General features: G+C 36.7%; 2 protein-coding genes across 2 annotated transcripts; one reads left to right on the top strand and one right to left on the bottom strand.

The window, feature by feature from the left end:
• LOC126820465 (protein FMC1 homolog) lies at window positions 1-2663 on the bottom strand. The gene is made up of 3 exons (XM_050548467.2): window positions 2577-2663; window positions 1832-1981; window positions 1-784 (listed from the first exon to the last, which is right to left on the bottom strand). Exons 1-3 carry the CDS (start codon window positions 2643-2645, stop codon window positions 671-673), a joined length of 333 nt encoding a protein of 110 aa, XP_050404424.1. The 5' UTR covers window positions 2646-2663; the 3' UTR covers window positions 1-670.
• Window positions 2639-13297, top strand: LOC126820455 (immunoglobulin-binding protein 1). The gene is made up of 10 exons (XM_050548455.2): window positions 2639-2858; window positions 3669-3781; window positions 4382-4466; window positions 5322-5461; window positions 6832-6967; window positions 7726-7795; window positions 8832-8920; window positions 10201-10352; window positions 11173-11315; window positions 13218-13297. The coding sequence occupies exons 1-10, from the start codon at window positions 2745-2747 to the stop codon at window positions 13256-13258; spliced, it is 1083 nt and encodes a 360-aa protein (XP_050404412.2). The 5' UTR covers window positions 2639-2744; the 3' UTR covers window positions 13259-13297.
• Window positions 13298-15458: the final 2161 nt, after the last annotated feature.

Consider the following 15458-nt stretch of genomic DNA (forward strand, 5'->3'; position numbering starts at 1 on the left):
TAATTTAGACTAATTTTATTTCAAATTACTGAAACACTCTTAGAAACTTACTCATGCTATTTACAATCAGGTATAAACACTGTCTCTAGTACAATACAATATATATTATCTCCCTTTAATAAGTATTTTTTTCGTGCGTCATTCAAGGTCACCAGGTATATATTTTACCTAGAATGAGTCGAACATTTTCCATTATGGTGCTTGCTTTTTTTTTTTGGATGTGGAAAGCTCACAATACAATCTCTGTACGAAAAACTTATTTTGTCTGTTAATAAAGTTTGCCTGATATATATTGCCTGAACAACTATAATGTTTAAAATGATGGGTATCATACACAAGGAGAATATGCTTATCATTTCATATAACAAAGTAACAGATCATGTTGTTGTTTTTTTTTTTTTTAAATTTAATGTGGTTCATTTACTAGATACCTAATTTCTTTGAATTTATCCATTGGATTTTGTAGAATTTATCCATTTAATTTTACTGAGAGTATCCACTGGACTTTACTGAGTTTATCCACTGGATTTTACCGAGTTTATCCACTGGACTTTACTGAGTTTATCCACTGGATTTTACTGAGTTTATCCACTGGACCTTACTGAGTTTATCCACTGGATTTTATTGAGTTTATCCATTGGATTTTTTCTATCAGACAATGTTCTGGGTTTTATTTATTAGATGGATTAGAATCAGGATTATACGTCTTAGGTAATTCAAGTCCCACTAAATGTGCACTAGATTCAATACTTCGTTCTTGTGAATGATACTGGGCATGTAATTCCTGAAAAATTAAAATATTTCAATTAGTCGAGAAAATTGTGAAGAGAAATATTTAATTGTGGTTTAACGTTTGCTATTGCCAACTTAGAAATGAAACCAAATGGGGTTTAACGTCCTACTGTTCTGCTCCGACTGGGCAAACGAAGACGGGGCCAACTTAGAACAGTAAGTGTGTGGCAAGATATATTTAAAGCCAGCCATCGCAGTCTTCATTAGCCTGAGGGGGTTGGGTGGCCGAATGTTAACACATGCACGTTGGATCATAAGGTCTGTCACTGAGTCAAGTGGCATGGTTTTGATTCCTCATTGGTATGTGATATTGAGTAGTGTACAACCCTGTAGGTTTTTTTCTCCGGTTTCCTCCGACTGCTAAAGACCTCTACGCACAAGTGACATATTGAAATAAAATTGAAAACCCCCTTTCTTTCTCTCTTCGTTAGACCGTTTAATGAAGTAAAGCAGAAAGTTTCGTTTCATTTCATAAAATACTGGTGTTGGAATTCGATGAAAAAACACTACTGTCTGGGTATATGCCCGTCTTCATTAGTTTGATGTAGCTGGGCAGGATGATAAACCCCTATATCATTTCATTAAATTCATTTCATCACAGACTGTTTTCCATTAATCCTTACAGCAAAACAAAATACACATTAACCCTTGAGAACTTGAACTCCATGAAACAGCTCAACACTACCAAACTGTCCCAAGTCATGTGAATAGCTGTGGTGGTGCTCCGATGAACTTTCTCGGCCAACAATGAGATCGAACCCACAACCTCCAGGCTAGTGAGCCAGCATCTTACTCACTGAGCCACTATGGCTCTGTGCCACAAAGAAAAAGTATATGGTTCTAAAATACGACCAGCTATTCACATGATGCTGGCAGCAGGCCTATGAAAAATAATGAAAATCTTTTCGGACCCAGGACATTGCAGTCGGGGGTCTGTGCCCTTATATCTCTTTATAAAGACAACTGGACTGTGAACCCACAGAGCCGATGTACAATCAGACTCACTAAATATCTGGACTAGGATCAAAGTAAAACTAACTTCATATTTACGGAGATTCTGTAACAAACACAGATAGGTTTCACCCGTGTGGTAAACTTCATTTCGCCCACGACATACTTTCTCAGTTGTCACCTGGAAATTACGAAACTGATCTTTCACAAAACTTTGAGCAGGTGACTCTGTTTTATCCTGAAAATAAAGAAAAGGGATGCTACAAAAATACATTTTTACATCAATTTAAACTAATAAATACATAGAAACGTAACGTAATTCAACACAACGAATATGTTTCAACTGTCATGGTTGGTTGAGATATTTTCCTATGCACATACACTCTCGAATGTCAGAATTTTTGGGATTGAAATAATTTAATTCCGGAACGTTCAATCGGCTAGGCTACCAATAGTACATTAGTACAGTAGTGTACCATGTTGTGGAGTGGCCCCGAGTAGATCTATTCCTTATTTATGCTTATTATATTATTTTAGTATGCACAGGATTGAAAACCACAAGGCAACTTTTTTTTTTGTAAATTTGGGATAGTAATGAATACAACTTGCATCTTGTTGCCAAATTTAGCTGATTTTATTTTTCAATTTAAACTCTTTGCCTATTTTTAAAAGGAAAATGGAGTTATTCCCCTTGGCTTTATCAGCCCTCGACCGATCTATGCAATGTCATTTCAAGTTCAATGTCCTCTACCGGGACAAATATAGTTTTAGAGACGAATATAATCTTGAGAAAGCATACAACTAATTCAAAAGTTCATAACATAACCAATTACTTTGTAAACATGCTTCAGTTCTTTTAGCAAATTTCTGTAAAGAGAAATCGACCTGCTGGGGGCCGCCATGTTGACTGGCGGGATCTCGCGAGAAACAATATGGAAGGTGCAAGCTCATAATTCTAATTTTGGATGAGCATAATTTCTATTTTTGGATAATACAGAACGATGGCAAGCGTAGAGGAAGACACGAGAACTTTGCCTGAACTATTTGCAGAAGTTTTAAAAATTTATAATTATTTAGATACTTGTGACGACCCTACCATTTCAGAAAAATATCAGGTACTTTTTGCTCCCCTCCCCACCCAGTCTCATCTCAATTGCTCACTATTGCTCGGTCGTCTTAACTAGGAGATGGTAGCTAAAAACATTGAGAGGACTGTGAGTGAGATGTGTTTGTTTTTAGCTACCAGTACTAATAATACTATTTGAGATATCGCTGCCAGTGCTATATGAACATTTTAACTGGGAATTAGTGTGTCATTAACATTTAATGGTTTGCTCTAACGAAATAATTTAGACACTCTGACTCTGTTTAACGACCACACTCACAAAACTCACAGGCCCTCAGTTTAACGAAAACATGCCCTAAATAACTACTCCATTAATGATGCATGCACGAAATAACTAAGCCCTCAGTTTCAATGAATGCAGACCATTTTAAACTAACATAGGACATTGGCCTTCAGTTTAACAAAGTCTTACACAACATACAGGCCCTGGAAGGAATTCAAATCAGATTTTTTACCTATCATAGTGTAATACATGTATATATTAACCGTTTTATGAAATGTTCTTGATCATGTTTTTATTAATTTCAGGATTGGCGGGGTGTTGGGGGGCGTGGATGACTGAATGGTTAGCGTGTGCGTGCTGTATCATAAGGCCTGTCATTGAGTCAACTGGCGCGTTTTCGATTCCCCGGCTCTATGTGACAAAAAGTTGGTTCGTCTGTCTAACCTTGAGGGTTTTCTCCGGGTCCTCCACTGCTAAAGACACCTACATGTACGTGTGCACAAGCAAATTATTGAAATAAAATTGAACCATATGTGTTAGTCCCGAAATGACCTAGTTTCTTTCTCTCTATTTCAGGATGAAGTATATAAGGGTGTAAAGTCATGTCATCAAGCTATTAAGATGGTCAATCAATTAGAATTATTTAGTAACAATGAAAGTATAGAAGAAGTAGCAACTAATGAAATAAAGTAGGAATAATTTATTTTAGGGGATGCCCGATTGTGTTAGTTGGGAATCTAAAACTTACATAATGGATCTTTAACACATGTCTATATAGATGTTAAATATACATGCATTGATGCAATTGAAGACTCCATAAAAATTCTGGAGCTTGATCCCAGGTGTGTATGTGACAGCGAGTACCGTTGCCAAGCCTGGACATAAATTATCCAACAACATAAATATGCAAGCCTGCACATGTAAGACACCTGTCACAGACTTTGTCAAATTGTCATGCATAAATTATCCCACAACATAAATATACAAGCCTGTACATAATGTCACAGACATTGTCAGACAAAAATTATCGGACAATGTTTATATTGTAATATCTTTGTTGTGTGATAATTTGTGTTTGTCAAACTCTATGGCATGGCAGATGCCTTATGTCCAGGCTTGAGGGTTGCCTACCAACGGTCGTGGGATTTTCCTACTTCTAATACATCTCTACATTTATTGATATAATAAAGTACTGGTATAGCACATGTTGCTCCTGGACCACGCATGGACGGTAAACTCCAACTTTTTGGACCAAAGAGTATCTGATGATTTTGATATCTATATTTCAGGTATATGCTGTTATCAGCATTGCTAGGTTACCTAACTTTAAAATCAATTAAAGAAAGTCGAATTAATCTTCTACATAGGTCAAAGGTAACCCATTAAATATTCCCAAAATTTTAAATGTATTCCAATAATACAAAATATGATGCTGTAATCCAGGACATTCTAGTGGACAGGCCATATGTTATAGTATGTTGCTATCCGATTTAAAAATATACATGTTCTGCCTAATGGGAGGTCACGGTGACTAAGTGGGTAAGACACTTGCTCACTAGTCTGGAGGTTGGGTGTTCGATCCCTGCATTGGCCAAGAAAGTTCATCCAAATTTTCCCGCGTGGCTCCCCCTTGTCAGTGATGCAGGACAGTGGGCCTGACAAGGACAGCTGTCTAGTCATTTGGATCGGACAAAAAAACGGAGGTCCCGTGTACACATTGGCGTGCACATAAAAGATCCCTGGACAGTTGTAATTCGATATAAGAGTAGGCCGTATTTCAGCTGTCCGGGAAAAATCTTCCTTATAGCACACTGTATGGCGTATGCCCGTCTTCATTAGCACAGTTCGGAGCAGAACAGTAGGACACTAAACCCCATTTCATTTTATTTCAAGTTCTGCTTAATGTATCACAGTCGACATATTGTAATTGCTTAAGACAGCACCTTCATGTGTTTGGGGAGTCTGTCTCACTGTCTGCACTAAACAGCTAGATTTGGGTTAATACAGTCACTATTTGGTGACAGCTTAGTGTCATGTAGAAGATTTGGTGATGTTAGGATTTTGACCCTGGAAGAAATCCAATGAGAAATACGTCTAAGTGGATCCCTGATACTGGAAAACATATGGAAGTATTAATTGTCAGACATGTTTGAGGGTTCGTGTGATCGCGTAATGTTACATACCTTTATTTTAAAACTATGTAAATCATGTTTTTTTTGTTTTTTCCAGGGTTTTTATACAGATTATTTAAAACTATGTAAATCATACGGTGTGGCCGGTGTACAGATACCTGATATAGAGGAGGAGGAGGAGGAGCGGGAGGAGGATGGGGATCAAAATAAACAAATAGTTACAGCTGGTGCATCAAGGTATGTATAGACCTGGACCATAACCACACCCTCATGGTCTTTAGAATTTGTTGGGTGAAGGGTAGTAGTTAATATGGTCTATTTTTGAGTTAAGTGGCTTGGTTTCGATTCCAAGCATTTATGTGACAAGGTCTGGCCTTCGTCATGAATTTCATACGGATCTTCCGGTTTCCTCACGCTGCTAAAGACGCCTACACTCAAGCAAATTGTAGAAATGAGATTGATCCCTATGTTAGTCCTGAAATGACCTAGCTGGTGTCAAGTGAAGTTAAACCCCATTTTTCTCTTTAGAATTCTGTGTCACAAATACGTCCTGGTGATTGTGACTAGAAAAGACTTGCCTTTACAACCTCACAAACCTGCACATAACCAGCTGTCTACTATGTATGTTCATTGTACGAGGGTAAGACGCTGGCTCGGTAGCCTGGAGGTTGGGTGTTCGATCCCTGCATTGGCCGAGAAAGTTCATCCAGATTTTCTGGCGTGGTTTCCCCTTGTCAGTTGCAGGACGGAGGGCCTGACAAGGACAGCTGTCTAGTCGTTCGGATGGAACGAAAAACCGAGGTCCTGTGTACATATTGGCATGCACGTAAAAGATCCCTTGGAATTTGATATAAGAGTAGGCCGTAGCGCCGCTGCCCGGGCAAAATTTCCCTCAGAGCACACTGTATGGCCTATGCCCGTCTTCATTAGCCCAGTTTAGGAGCAGAACATTAGGACGTTAAACCCCATTTCATTTCATTTCATTATACTAGTCTAGTCATTCGGTTGGGAAGATAAATCGATGTTGACATGCACGTAAAATTCGATTATAAGAGTAGGCTGTAGCAAAATTTCCCTCATAGCACAGTCAGAGTAGAAGAGTAGGATGTTAAACCACATTTCTTTTCATTGTACGAATTGGTGGGATCTGGGGAGGAGGATGTATGATATGTCATATCCTGGTTTTAAAAATATTCCTGGGTTTTCCATCTTTTTTTCCCTTGTCATTGGTGGAGGACAAGAGGTCAGGCAAGGAAAAGCTTCTAATGGTTCGTCAATGGACAAAAAATGAGGTTTCCACCCACTGCTAAAGACGACTGCGCGTAAGCGAATTAATGAAATAAAATTGAACCATATGTTAGTCCTGAAATGACCTAGTGGACATTAAACCCCATTTCTCTATATCTCTCTCATTTCAGTTAATATTATGAGATATATTAAAACTCTTTTGCATGTGCTAAAACGCCCTATACACGGACTACTGCTGGTTATGTAAAATATCATGCAACTTTTTGTTATGCTGATTATGATTTAATGTACACTGATTTTTTAGTTGCTATGGTGATATTCCCAGAATACTGTCATTAAATTGAAACTGATTTTTTTAGGGGTCCAGATTTACGAGCAATGAGTTGTCAACGTCAATCAAAAATAGAGAGATTTAAACAAAAACGTGATATTGAGACCAAATTAAAAGATCTGCGGGGTAAAGTCGAGCAAGAAGATGTCGATGATGAAATAAAGGTAAGCATGTCCCATGTATTTGTCATGTGTGATCTCAGGTTACGGACACATTCTTTTTCATTCAGCTGGGGGGAAGGGGGGGGTCAGGGTTCAATTGGTTTAATGCATGCACTTTAGATCATAAGGTCTGTCATTGAGTCAAGTTTGTATGTCATAAAAACTGATGTCGTTTGCTTCCATTACTAAAGAGCTCTATCTGCAAACAAATTATTGAAATAATATTTCGTTAGTCCCGAAATAGCTTCATTTCTCTCACTTACTCTCTTCAGACAGCAGTCAATATGTCATACTCTCTGTATACGAACCATGTGTCTTGCTATCATTCAGGCCTGGAAATAATGGTTTTAGATGTACCTGACAAAATGTCAGGCACTAATGAAATAGTACCTGACATTTTCAACTTAGTGCCGAACATGTATCAATAAAAAAGACAAATTTGTGTCGGAAAAAATGACAGGCACCAGAGGTTTGTGCCTGATATTGTCTTTGACAGGTGCCTTATTTCCAGGCTTGGCCTATCATATTTCTTTAGATCTTATTACAGACTGATTTACAGTCAACAGTAAATGTATGTGTGCAAATATTTAATGAATGAGACAGAGAAAGTTTGTCATAATGAAAGTCAAATAGTGTTATTATTACAAAATAATTTGTTGATAAAATGAACTATGTTTTAAATATTTAAATTTGTTGATAAAATGAACTGTTTTTTAATATTTGATTATGTTAATAAACTGAACTATATTTGTTATGAACAGAGAGAATATTATTTAACTATGTTAAATGAATGGAGTTCCACAAGTATAGAAGAAATTGACAGTATTAATTGTAAGTTATAAAGTTTCAACATAGTTTTATTTACAACTAGGGTGGTTGGATGATCGAATGGTTACCGCGTGCGGCGTGCTATTTGTATCATAAGGTCTGTCATTAAGTCAACTGGCATGGTTTCTATACCCCGGTTGTACGTGACCTCTTGGGTTTTCTCTGGGTCCTCCGTTTTCCTCCCACTGCTAAAGACCCCTACGCGCAAGCGAATTATTGAAATAAAATTGAACCATGTGTTAGGCCCAAAATGACCTAGTTTGTGTGAGTGGATGTTAAACCCCATCTCTCTCTCTCTCTCTCTCTCTCTCTCTTTATTTACAACTGGTTTTTTTTTTTTTGGGGGGGGGGGGGTATTTACTACAGTAACGAAGAGAGGGGTGGTCCATGTAACATTGAAAACTGATTTAAATCATAATTTAGGCTAAATCATACAATAATTATCAAAATCAAAAATGTGAATGCTATCTTATAGCTAAATTCATTAAGGATGTATAATGTAAGAGATTTTGATGAAGAGCTGGTCGTTCTTGATATAATTTTTCAAAAATGAAAAATGAATATACTGAACACAGGGTTCCCGCGATCCTTGAATATCCTTAAATTTAAAATTTCATTTTCAAGGTCTTGAATATCCTTGAATTTCGCGGAAATAGGAAAATATCCTTGAATTTCAGTTGAGATCCTTAATTTTGTTTCAAATTGGTAATAATAGTAAGTTGATATGAAAATCCCGTTTAGATTAGAAGTTTTATAACGATAGTTGTAATGTCTTGGTTATTTTTAAGATGAAAAATTGTAACTTTAGGCTAAAAAATGTCCTTGAAAATCCTTGAATTTGACGTATATTTATCCTTGAATATCCTTGAAAAAATGTTTGACGAAGCCGCAGGAACCCTGTGAACATTTGAGTCAAATTACTTTATGTAACATTTAAAGCTAGAGAAAAGATCTGCAATGATGCATCTTTACGATTCTCTAAAACCCTTGAAAAATGGTTCTGGCCCTGTGATTAGAAAAATTATTTCTACTTTTTCAGTTGAAATACCAGTTTTAGAACATAGTAATAAAATGAAGGAACGGGAAGGTAAAGGTCCAAAACTACCACCAACTAAACCAAAATCACAGGTAAATATCATGCCAGTGCCTCCTATAATAGGTAGATTTTCAGGTAATACCTTGACTTCCATTTCATTACTCCATTTTCTTATCTTCCTTTAGAGGTCATCTTTTGTCTTATATAGATTGGAAACAGGAAAAGGGTACGGCAACACTCCCTTAGAGAGTAATTAAATGGGACAGGCTGATACATCTGTGTGGAGACTGGATCAAAAGATGATACCGGCGGGGCGGAGTAGTAAAATAAAATTAAGGAATCCCCGCTCAACAGAATACACAACAGACTTGATAAATTTTGATAAAGGGTATTGCACCCGAAACGTCGACCCATTAAATGATCTTCTACTTCTACAAGTCTGTTGTGTATTCTGTTGAGCGGGGATTCTTTAATTTTATTATATAGAATAGATTCTATATTATAGAAGTTTGGTGCTAAGAAAGCCAGGGACTATAAAAATGGGTCTGCACTATCCCATTCTCCATACAAGTCTTGCTATCCATCATTCGACTCTGCTGTCGGCTCTCACACTAAATCGATTGACCCCAAGGTCATTGGTCAGTCGGTCACGTGATTAACTGTAAGATGAAAATGGTGTCTGTCCAGGCATTATAAACACTTAATGAATTTTAATCAAATATAGGGGAAAATGTTATCAATTACTACCCCTCAGAGTTCCCTGTATATTTGTAAATACTTTATTATTTTATGATAGGTATGACCCCATTTCTATTTTATGATAGTAATAGAAATAAATATATTATCATTTACTACTTTTCATCGTATCGTTTATCATTGTCTTTGCATAGTCAAATGAGCCATTAGCAGAGGTTAGTTTGAACTGCAAGGGAAGACAACTCTACTTGGCACTATCCTAAAAGTACCCATTACAGCTGGGTAAACTGAAATAAAGTAATAAACTGTCTTTTTTAATGATACAAGAATTCATCACATAGCCAGTGTGTGGTTCAAACACTCCATCTGTGTCGTTACAGATCTAGCTGGCTAACAGCTGTGTCAGTTCCCTTATCTGTGATCATTAGTTATAATTTTGATGTTGATGTCATATGTACTATAAACAATACAGTCAAATTGTCCATCATAACATAAATTGATGAACTACTTTACCTCAATAAGATGATATATCGTTGAAATTTGCAATAACAAATTTATATGCCCCAACTAATCCAAAACTCTTTGTTATGTAGAAGAAATAAAAGATTAAAATATTTCCACTATCAAGATTGGGCTTGTTTCCTCCCTGTAATGATTAATTTTTATTATTTTTTAGCCGCTCCGTCCTTTTATATTAACCAAAGATTTACTGCAGAAACAAGTTTTTGGGGCTGGATATCCTAGTATAGCTACTATGACTATAGACGAGTTTTACCAGCAGAAAGTAGCAGAAGGGGATTTTCACGCTCCAGGTTCTGAATGCCAAGGGTACGTGTTTTCATAATTTTTCTTTTTTAAAAAAAAGGAGTTTCCTCTGAAGTAACAGGGAGTCCCAGAAAGAGTAAGCTGTTCTACTCCTATACTTGGATAATGAAGATGGGCATTCGCCATACAGTGTGCTATGAGGGAAATTTTTCTCAGACAGTGTCGCTACGGCCTACTCTTATGTCGAATTCCAACTGCCAAGGGATCTTTTACATGCACACCAATGTATACACAGGACCTTGGTTTTTCGTACCATCGGAATGACTAGGCAGCTGTCCTTATCATGTTTTCTGTCCTGCACCAGTAACTAGGGGAAACCATGTCCGAAAATCCTGATGAACTTTCTCGGTCAATGCAGGTACTATAGATACAGTCTGTTAAACCAGGTTTCTCTTGTTACTATAGATACAATCTGTTAAACCAGGTTTCTGTCGTTACTATAGATACAGTCTGTTAAACCAGGTTTCTGTGGTTACTATAGATACAGTCTGTTAAACCAGGTTTCTCTCATTACTATAGATACGGTCTGTTCAACCAGGTTTCTGTCGTTACTATAGATACAGTCTGTTAAACCAGGTTTCTGTCGTTACTATAGATAGAGTCTGTTAAACCAGGTTTCTCTTGTTACTATAGATACAGTCTGTTAAACCAGGTTTCTGTGGTTACTATAGATAGAGTCTGTTCATCCAGGTTTCTCTCATTACTATAGACACAGTCTGTTAAACCAGGTTTCTCTTGTTACTATAGACACAGTCTGTTAAATCAGGTTTCTCTTGTTACTATAGATACAGTCTGTTAAATCAGGTTTCTCTTGTTACTGTAGATACAGTATGCAGAATCTTGCTGCTGACCCAGAACAGGATAAAATAGCTCTAGAAAATGAAACCGAAGAAAAGGAGAATTTAATTGAGCAAGATGATCCGGATGAGTTATTACGAGTTAGGAATATGGATGAATGGAAAGATGGTAAGCGAAGAAATAAATTAAATATTAATGTAATTGAGATAGTTCAAACCAGTGATGGGATTTCAAAAATTTTCTTGTCGAACATTTTTACTGAAAATAAAGGGACATAACTCTTATCATTATTTAAGATGGCAGTTTTTAGACCACACACAAAAATCACGTGTAAACAAAATATTCAAATTCGTCCGTAATAAAAAAATGGGTGCACTTCGTTATTTTTCATATTTAATTCCCGTACGGTATTCAAATTTATGTCAGAAATATTCCTACAAAATTCGTAATACGATAGAATGAAAGCGTGCCGACTACTGCCGATTTGTACTGTTTCAAATTCCTCCAAAATTACGGTATTTTTCGGGTCATAAGTCGCTACATTTTTCAGCAGAAGTCCGGCATTCGTCTTAAACTCCGTTACGAATTATGTGCAGAGGGTAAGAAAATGATATCCCGAAATTTGTTGGGCAATAAACGTCGCTCTACCACAACGAGCGAATGACGCCATCCGCTAAATAATCGCATTGTACTCTAGCACGCGCTATCGTCCAAAACAATTAAGTACTTACACTATTCCAATCGACATACTCGTCAACATTGCCTAGATTACTTATTTCTTTATTTAAAAACACAAACACCATTCAAAATATGATCAAAAATTTGAGAATATGCCTTCAAAATAGAATCTTTTCTTCGACATTAGAAGCGTGTATTTTGTCACGTATTCATTTCATAATTTCACGCGGCTCGCGAGATTTCTAATACCAATACCGGTTCAGTTATCGCACTTTAACCGTCGGAAGCTGTTTTTCTTTCAAGTTTAATCAGATTTTCTTCAAACAAGGACAACTTTGCTCTGAAAATTCTAAATACGCTTCAAACGACGCAATTTTGATAACTTCTTTCTAAAATCGGCAAGTTCGTAGGAACATATCACTTACCGTCATACAGCCAAAGCTAGATGTAGAGTAACGGAATCTGCCGAGGTTTTCCGAGTGCTGTAACCATGTGCTAGCAATGTCTAGTATTTTTCGGATAGCTTTATTTAATGCTCGCTTCCACCGAAGTGATATCGCAGACGAATTATAATGACTGTCTATTGATCTGGGCGTTATATACTCTTACAATATGTGACTTCTATGACTAGTTTATACATATTGTCGGCTCACATCAATGCGATTAAAATGTCCGACAATGCAGAAACCACAAGGTTAACACGAATATTAAAATTATAATGGATTGATGAATAGTCCGACAAAGGGGAAACAATGGCTTCTGTTTAAGATTAGATTGATGAATTGTCCGACAAAGGATTAAGTCAGTCAATCAAGGCAGATTAAGTAGTTAATCAAGGTAGGTTTGTAGACGGTATAACACGATAAATACGTTGATCACTTAATTACCTAATCAATCCAGCGTATTATCGACGATAATCTGGTTGAGTGATAGTTATACATTCAGTAAACTATATTAATTTCGGAATTTTGAATATTATTCACCATGTCTTGATGTCGGATTGGGCATATTCCCGGTCGGACAATTTTGGGCATTTGGAAAAAAGATTCGGACAAGTCCAGAATATACGGGCAAAATCCCATCACTGGTTCAAACATATCGAATGCCATAATTAGTTATGGCCCATGTTTCACCCTGTTGAACTTTATGAATGCTTTCACAACAAAAGTTATTATTCGATTTGTATGAAATTGATATCAGTGTCTTGCAAATGCTCCCATTACGTACCTTCAGAAAAATAAATTTGTGATAACCCATGTCAACTGTCAAAAGATATATAGCTGCTGTCGGCATATGTTTCCTTTGCCTGGCAACCTATCTTCATCATTCCCATTGGTTGAATTTAAGATTTTGTGTTTATGATATTCAAGTTTTGTTTGATGTTTTTTTAAGATCACAGAAGAGGTTGGGGAAACAGGAAGAATAGAAGTTGAAAATAAATAGATGAGAGAGATGGAACAAAACAGGACACAGTGAAGGAAAAAGAAAATCGTGTCAAGTGTCAAATCGGGAAGAACTGAGTACAGGAGCCATTATCTATGTATATCCAAGTATTTCGTATTACATTTGTAATATGTAACATTCTAGTGAAAATATTTACACAAATATAATGCTGTGGAATTCATTGCTGTGGTTCTATGATGTTGTATATACGATAATTATTTGTTCCTGTAATGTTGTATTTACAATATTACCGTGTTTCTGTAATGTTGTATTTACGATATTACCGTGTTCCTGTAATGTTGTATTTACGATATTACCGTGTTTCTGTAATGTTGTATTTACGATATTACCGTATTTCTGTAATGTTGTATTTACGATATTACCATGTTTCTGTAATGTTGTATTTACAATATTACCGTGTTTCTGTAATGATGTATTTACAATATTACCGTGTTTCTGTAATGTTGTATTTACGATAATGTTGCGTTCCTGTAATGCTGTTATAATTACAAAAATTCTTGTTGATATCTTGTAATTACCAGGTAATGTATATTCAACGTGATTTGAATACAGCATATGGGATTGGAATCTTGTAATTAATGTATATACATGCACAACATGATTTGAACACGAATAATATTAGGAAGTGATAAAGGGAGATAACTGTAATTTATCTTATTTATTTTATTTCTTCATTCACAAGAAAATATTTTACATAAAACTAAATATTGTTCATCATCAGTTCTAGAATTTGTTATTTTTCTGCAGGCCAAATTTCTTATGCGCTTGCTTACTAACTAGGAGGTTTGTTCTTGGGTTTCCATCCTGGGCTGTAAATGTGTCTCAGGAATTTCCCGTATGTTTTTCCAGGATAATGGGGCTGGCAAGAAAAATATGTCCTGTCGTTCAGATAGGACGAAAAAATGAAGGCTGCGTAGTGTCTACTTATTTTTTAAGTAAATTTGGAAAGAAAAAATACAGCGATATGTATCATATCTTGGGGTCCATACCGTGATATGGATCGTATCTTGAGGTCCATACTGTGATACGTATCGTGAGGTTAGCGTATCATTACAGCCCTACCCCTGACAAATGTGGATAGATTCAAACTTGGAAATGAAAAGGGGTTTAACGTCCTACTGTTCTTCTCCAACTGCGCTAATGAAGACGGGCATACACCATACAGTATGCTATGAGGGAAACTTTGCCTGGATAGCGGCCTACTCTTATATCAAAATCCAACTGCCACTGACAATGTGTACACAGGACCTCGGTTTTTCATCCCATCCGAAGAATTAGTTCAAACCTGGAACATTCTTGTCGAGAGTCAAGTACCCTTACCGCTCAACATTCTTGGTATTCCAATGGTATTGTCAGTTTTACTCCACTAACCCCCTGGTCCATTCATCTGGACACAGTCATATTATCTACCCTAGATAATTGTGCTATTTTTATCGACTAATCAAAAAGCGAGTGGGCAAGAGGAGGTAACTTGCATTTAACTTGTTAACTTTAGATCATGGCTTTGATTCTCAGCTTGTATATATGACAATGAGTAGGGTTGCCCATCCAACCTTGTGGGTTTTCTCTGATACCTCCCACTGCTAAAGACCCTTATTAGCACAAGCGAATTATTGAAATAAACATGAACAATATATTGGTCCCAAAATAACTTAGTCCACAAATGGTTCCATTTGCACATGATGTTCGAAGAATCAAATGGAACCATTTGTGGACTGATATTCCATTCTGTTCAATATTTATAAATAGCTCATTCTTGGTATCCCGGATCCCCAGTAGGATGCCAAATCCCTTATCATTTATAACTTCTGATGCAGATTATTAAAAATATCAACCCAAATATATAAAAGAGATAAGGTTTAATGTCCTACTTTTCTACAGCGACTGAATTAATGAAGGCGGGCATATGCCATACAAAATGCTATAAGGGATATTTTGCCTGAACAGCGGCGCTACAACCTACTCTTACAATGTATTTACTGGTTCTTTAACTTCCTAAACCGAGAAGGGGAAACCACATAGTAAAATCCAGAAAAACTATCTTGGTCAACACCAGGAATACCCATTGCCATACTGACTGAGTCGCAGCGGCTCCCCCTAAGTGAGAGAGAGAGAAATGGGGTTAAACGCCCACTTGATACAGACCAGGTCATTTCGGGACTAACATAT

Source organism: Patella vulgata, chromosome 5 (assembly GCF_932274485.2).
Source record: "Patella vulgata chromosome 5, xgPatVulg1.2, whole genome shotgun sequence".
In the NCBI taxonomy this organism is placed as follows: Eukaryota; Metazoa; Mollusca; class Gastropoda; family Patellidae; genus Patella; species Patella vulgata.

Excerpts from the sequence above, each read along its gene's own strand:
- LOC126820465 (XM_050548467.2), bottom strand. The coding sequence starts at position 2,645 with ATGGCGGCCCCCAGCAGGTCGATTTCTCTTTACAGAAATTTGCTAAAA. Across the intron at positions 1,982-2,576 it reads AACTGAAGCATGTTTACAAA|GATAAAACAGAGTCACCTGC; the intron begins GTAATTGGTTAT and ends CTTTATTTTCAG. Across the intron at positions 785-1,831 it reads AGAATCTCCGTAAATATGAA|GAATTACATGCCCAGTATCA; the intron begins GTTAGTTTTACT and ends TTAATTTTTCAG.
- LOC126820455 (XM_050548455.2), top strand. The coding sequence starts at position 2,745 with ATGGCAAGCGTAGAGGAAGACACGAGAACTTTGCCTGAACTATTTGCA. Across the intron at positions 5,462-6,831 it reads GTTACAGCTGGTGCATCAAG|GGGTCCAGATTTACGAGCAA; the intron begins GTATGTATAGAC and ends TGATTTTTTTAG. Across the intron at positions 8,921-10,200 it reads CAACTAAACCAAAATCACAG|CCGCTCCGTCCTTTTATATT; the intron begins GTAAATATCATG and ends ATTATTTTTTAG.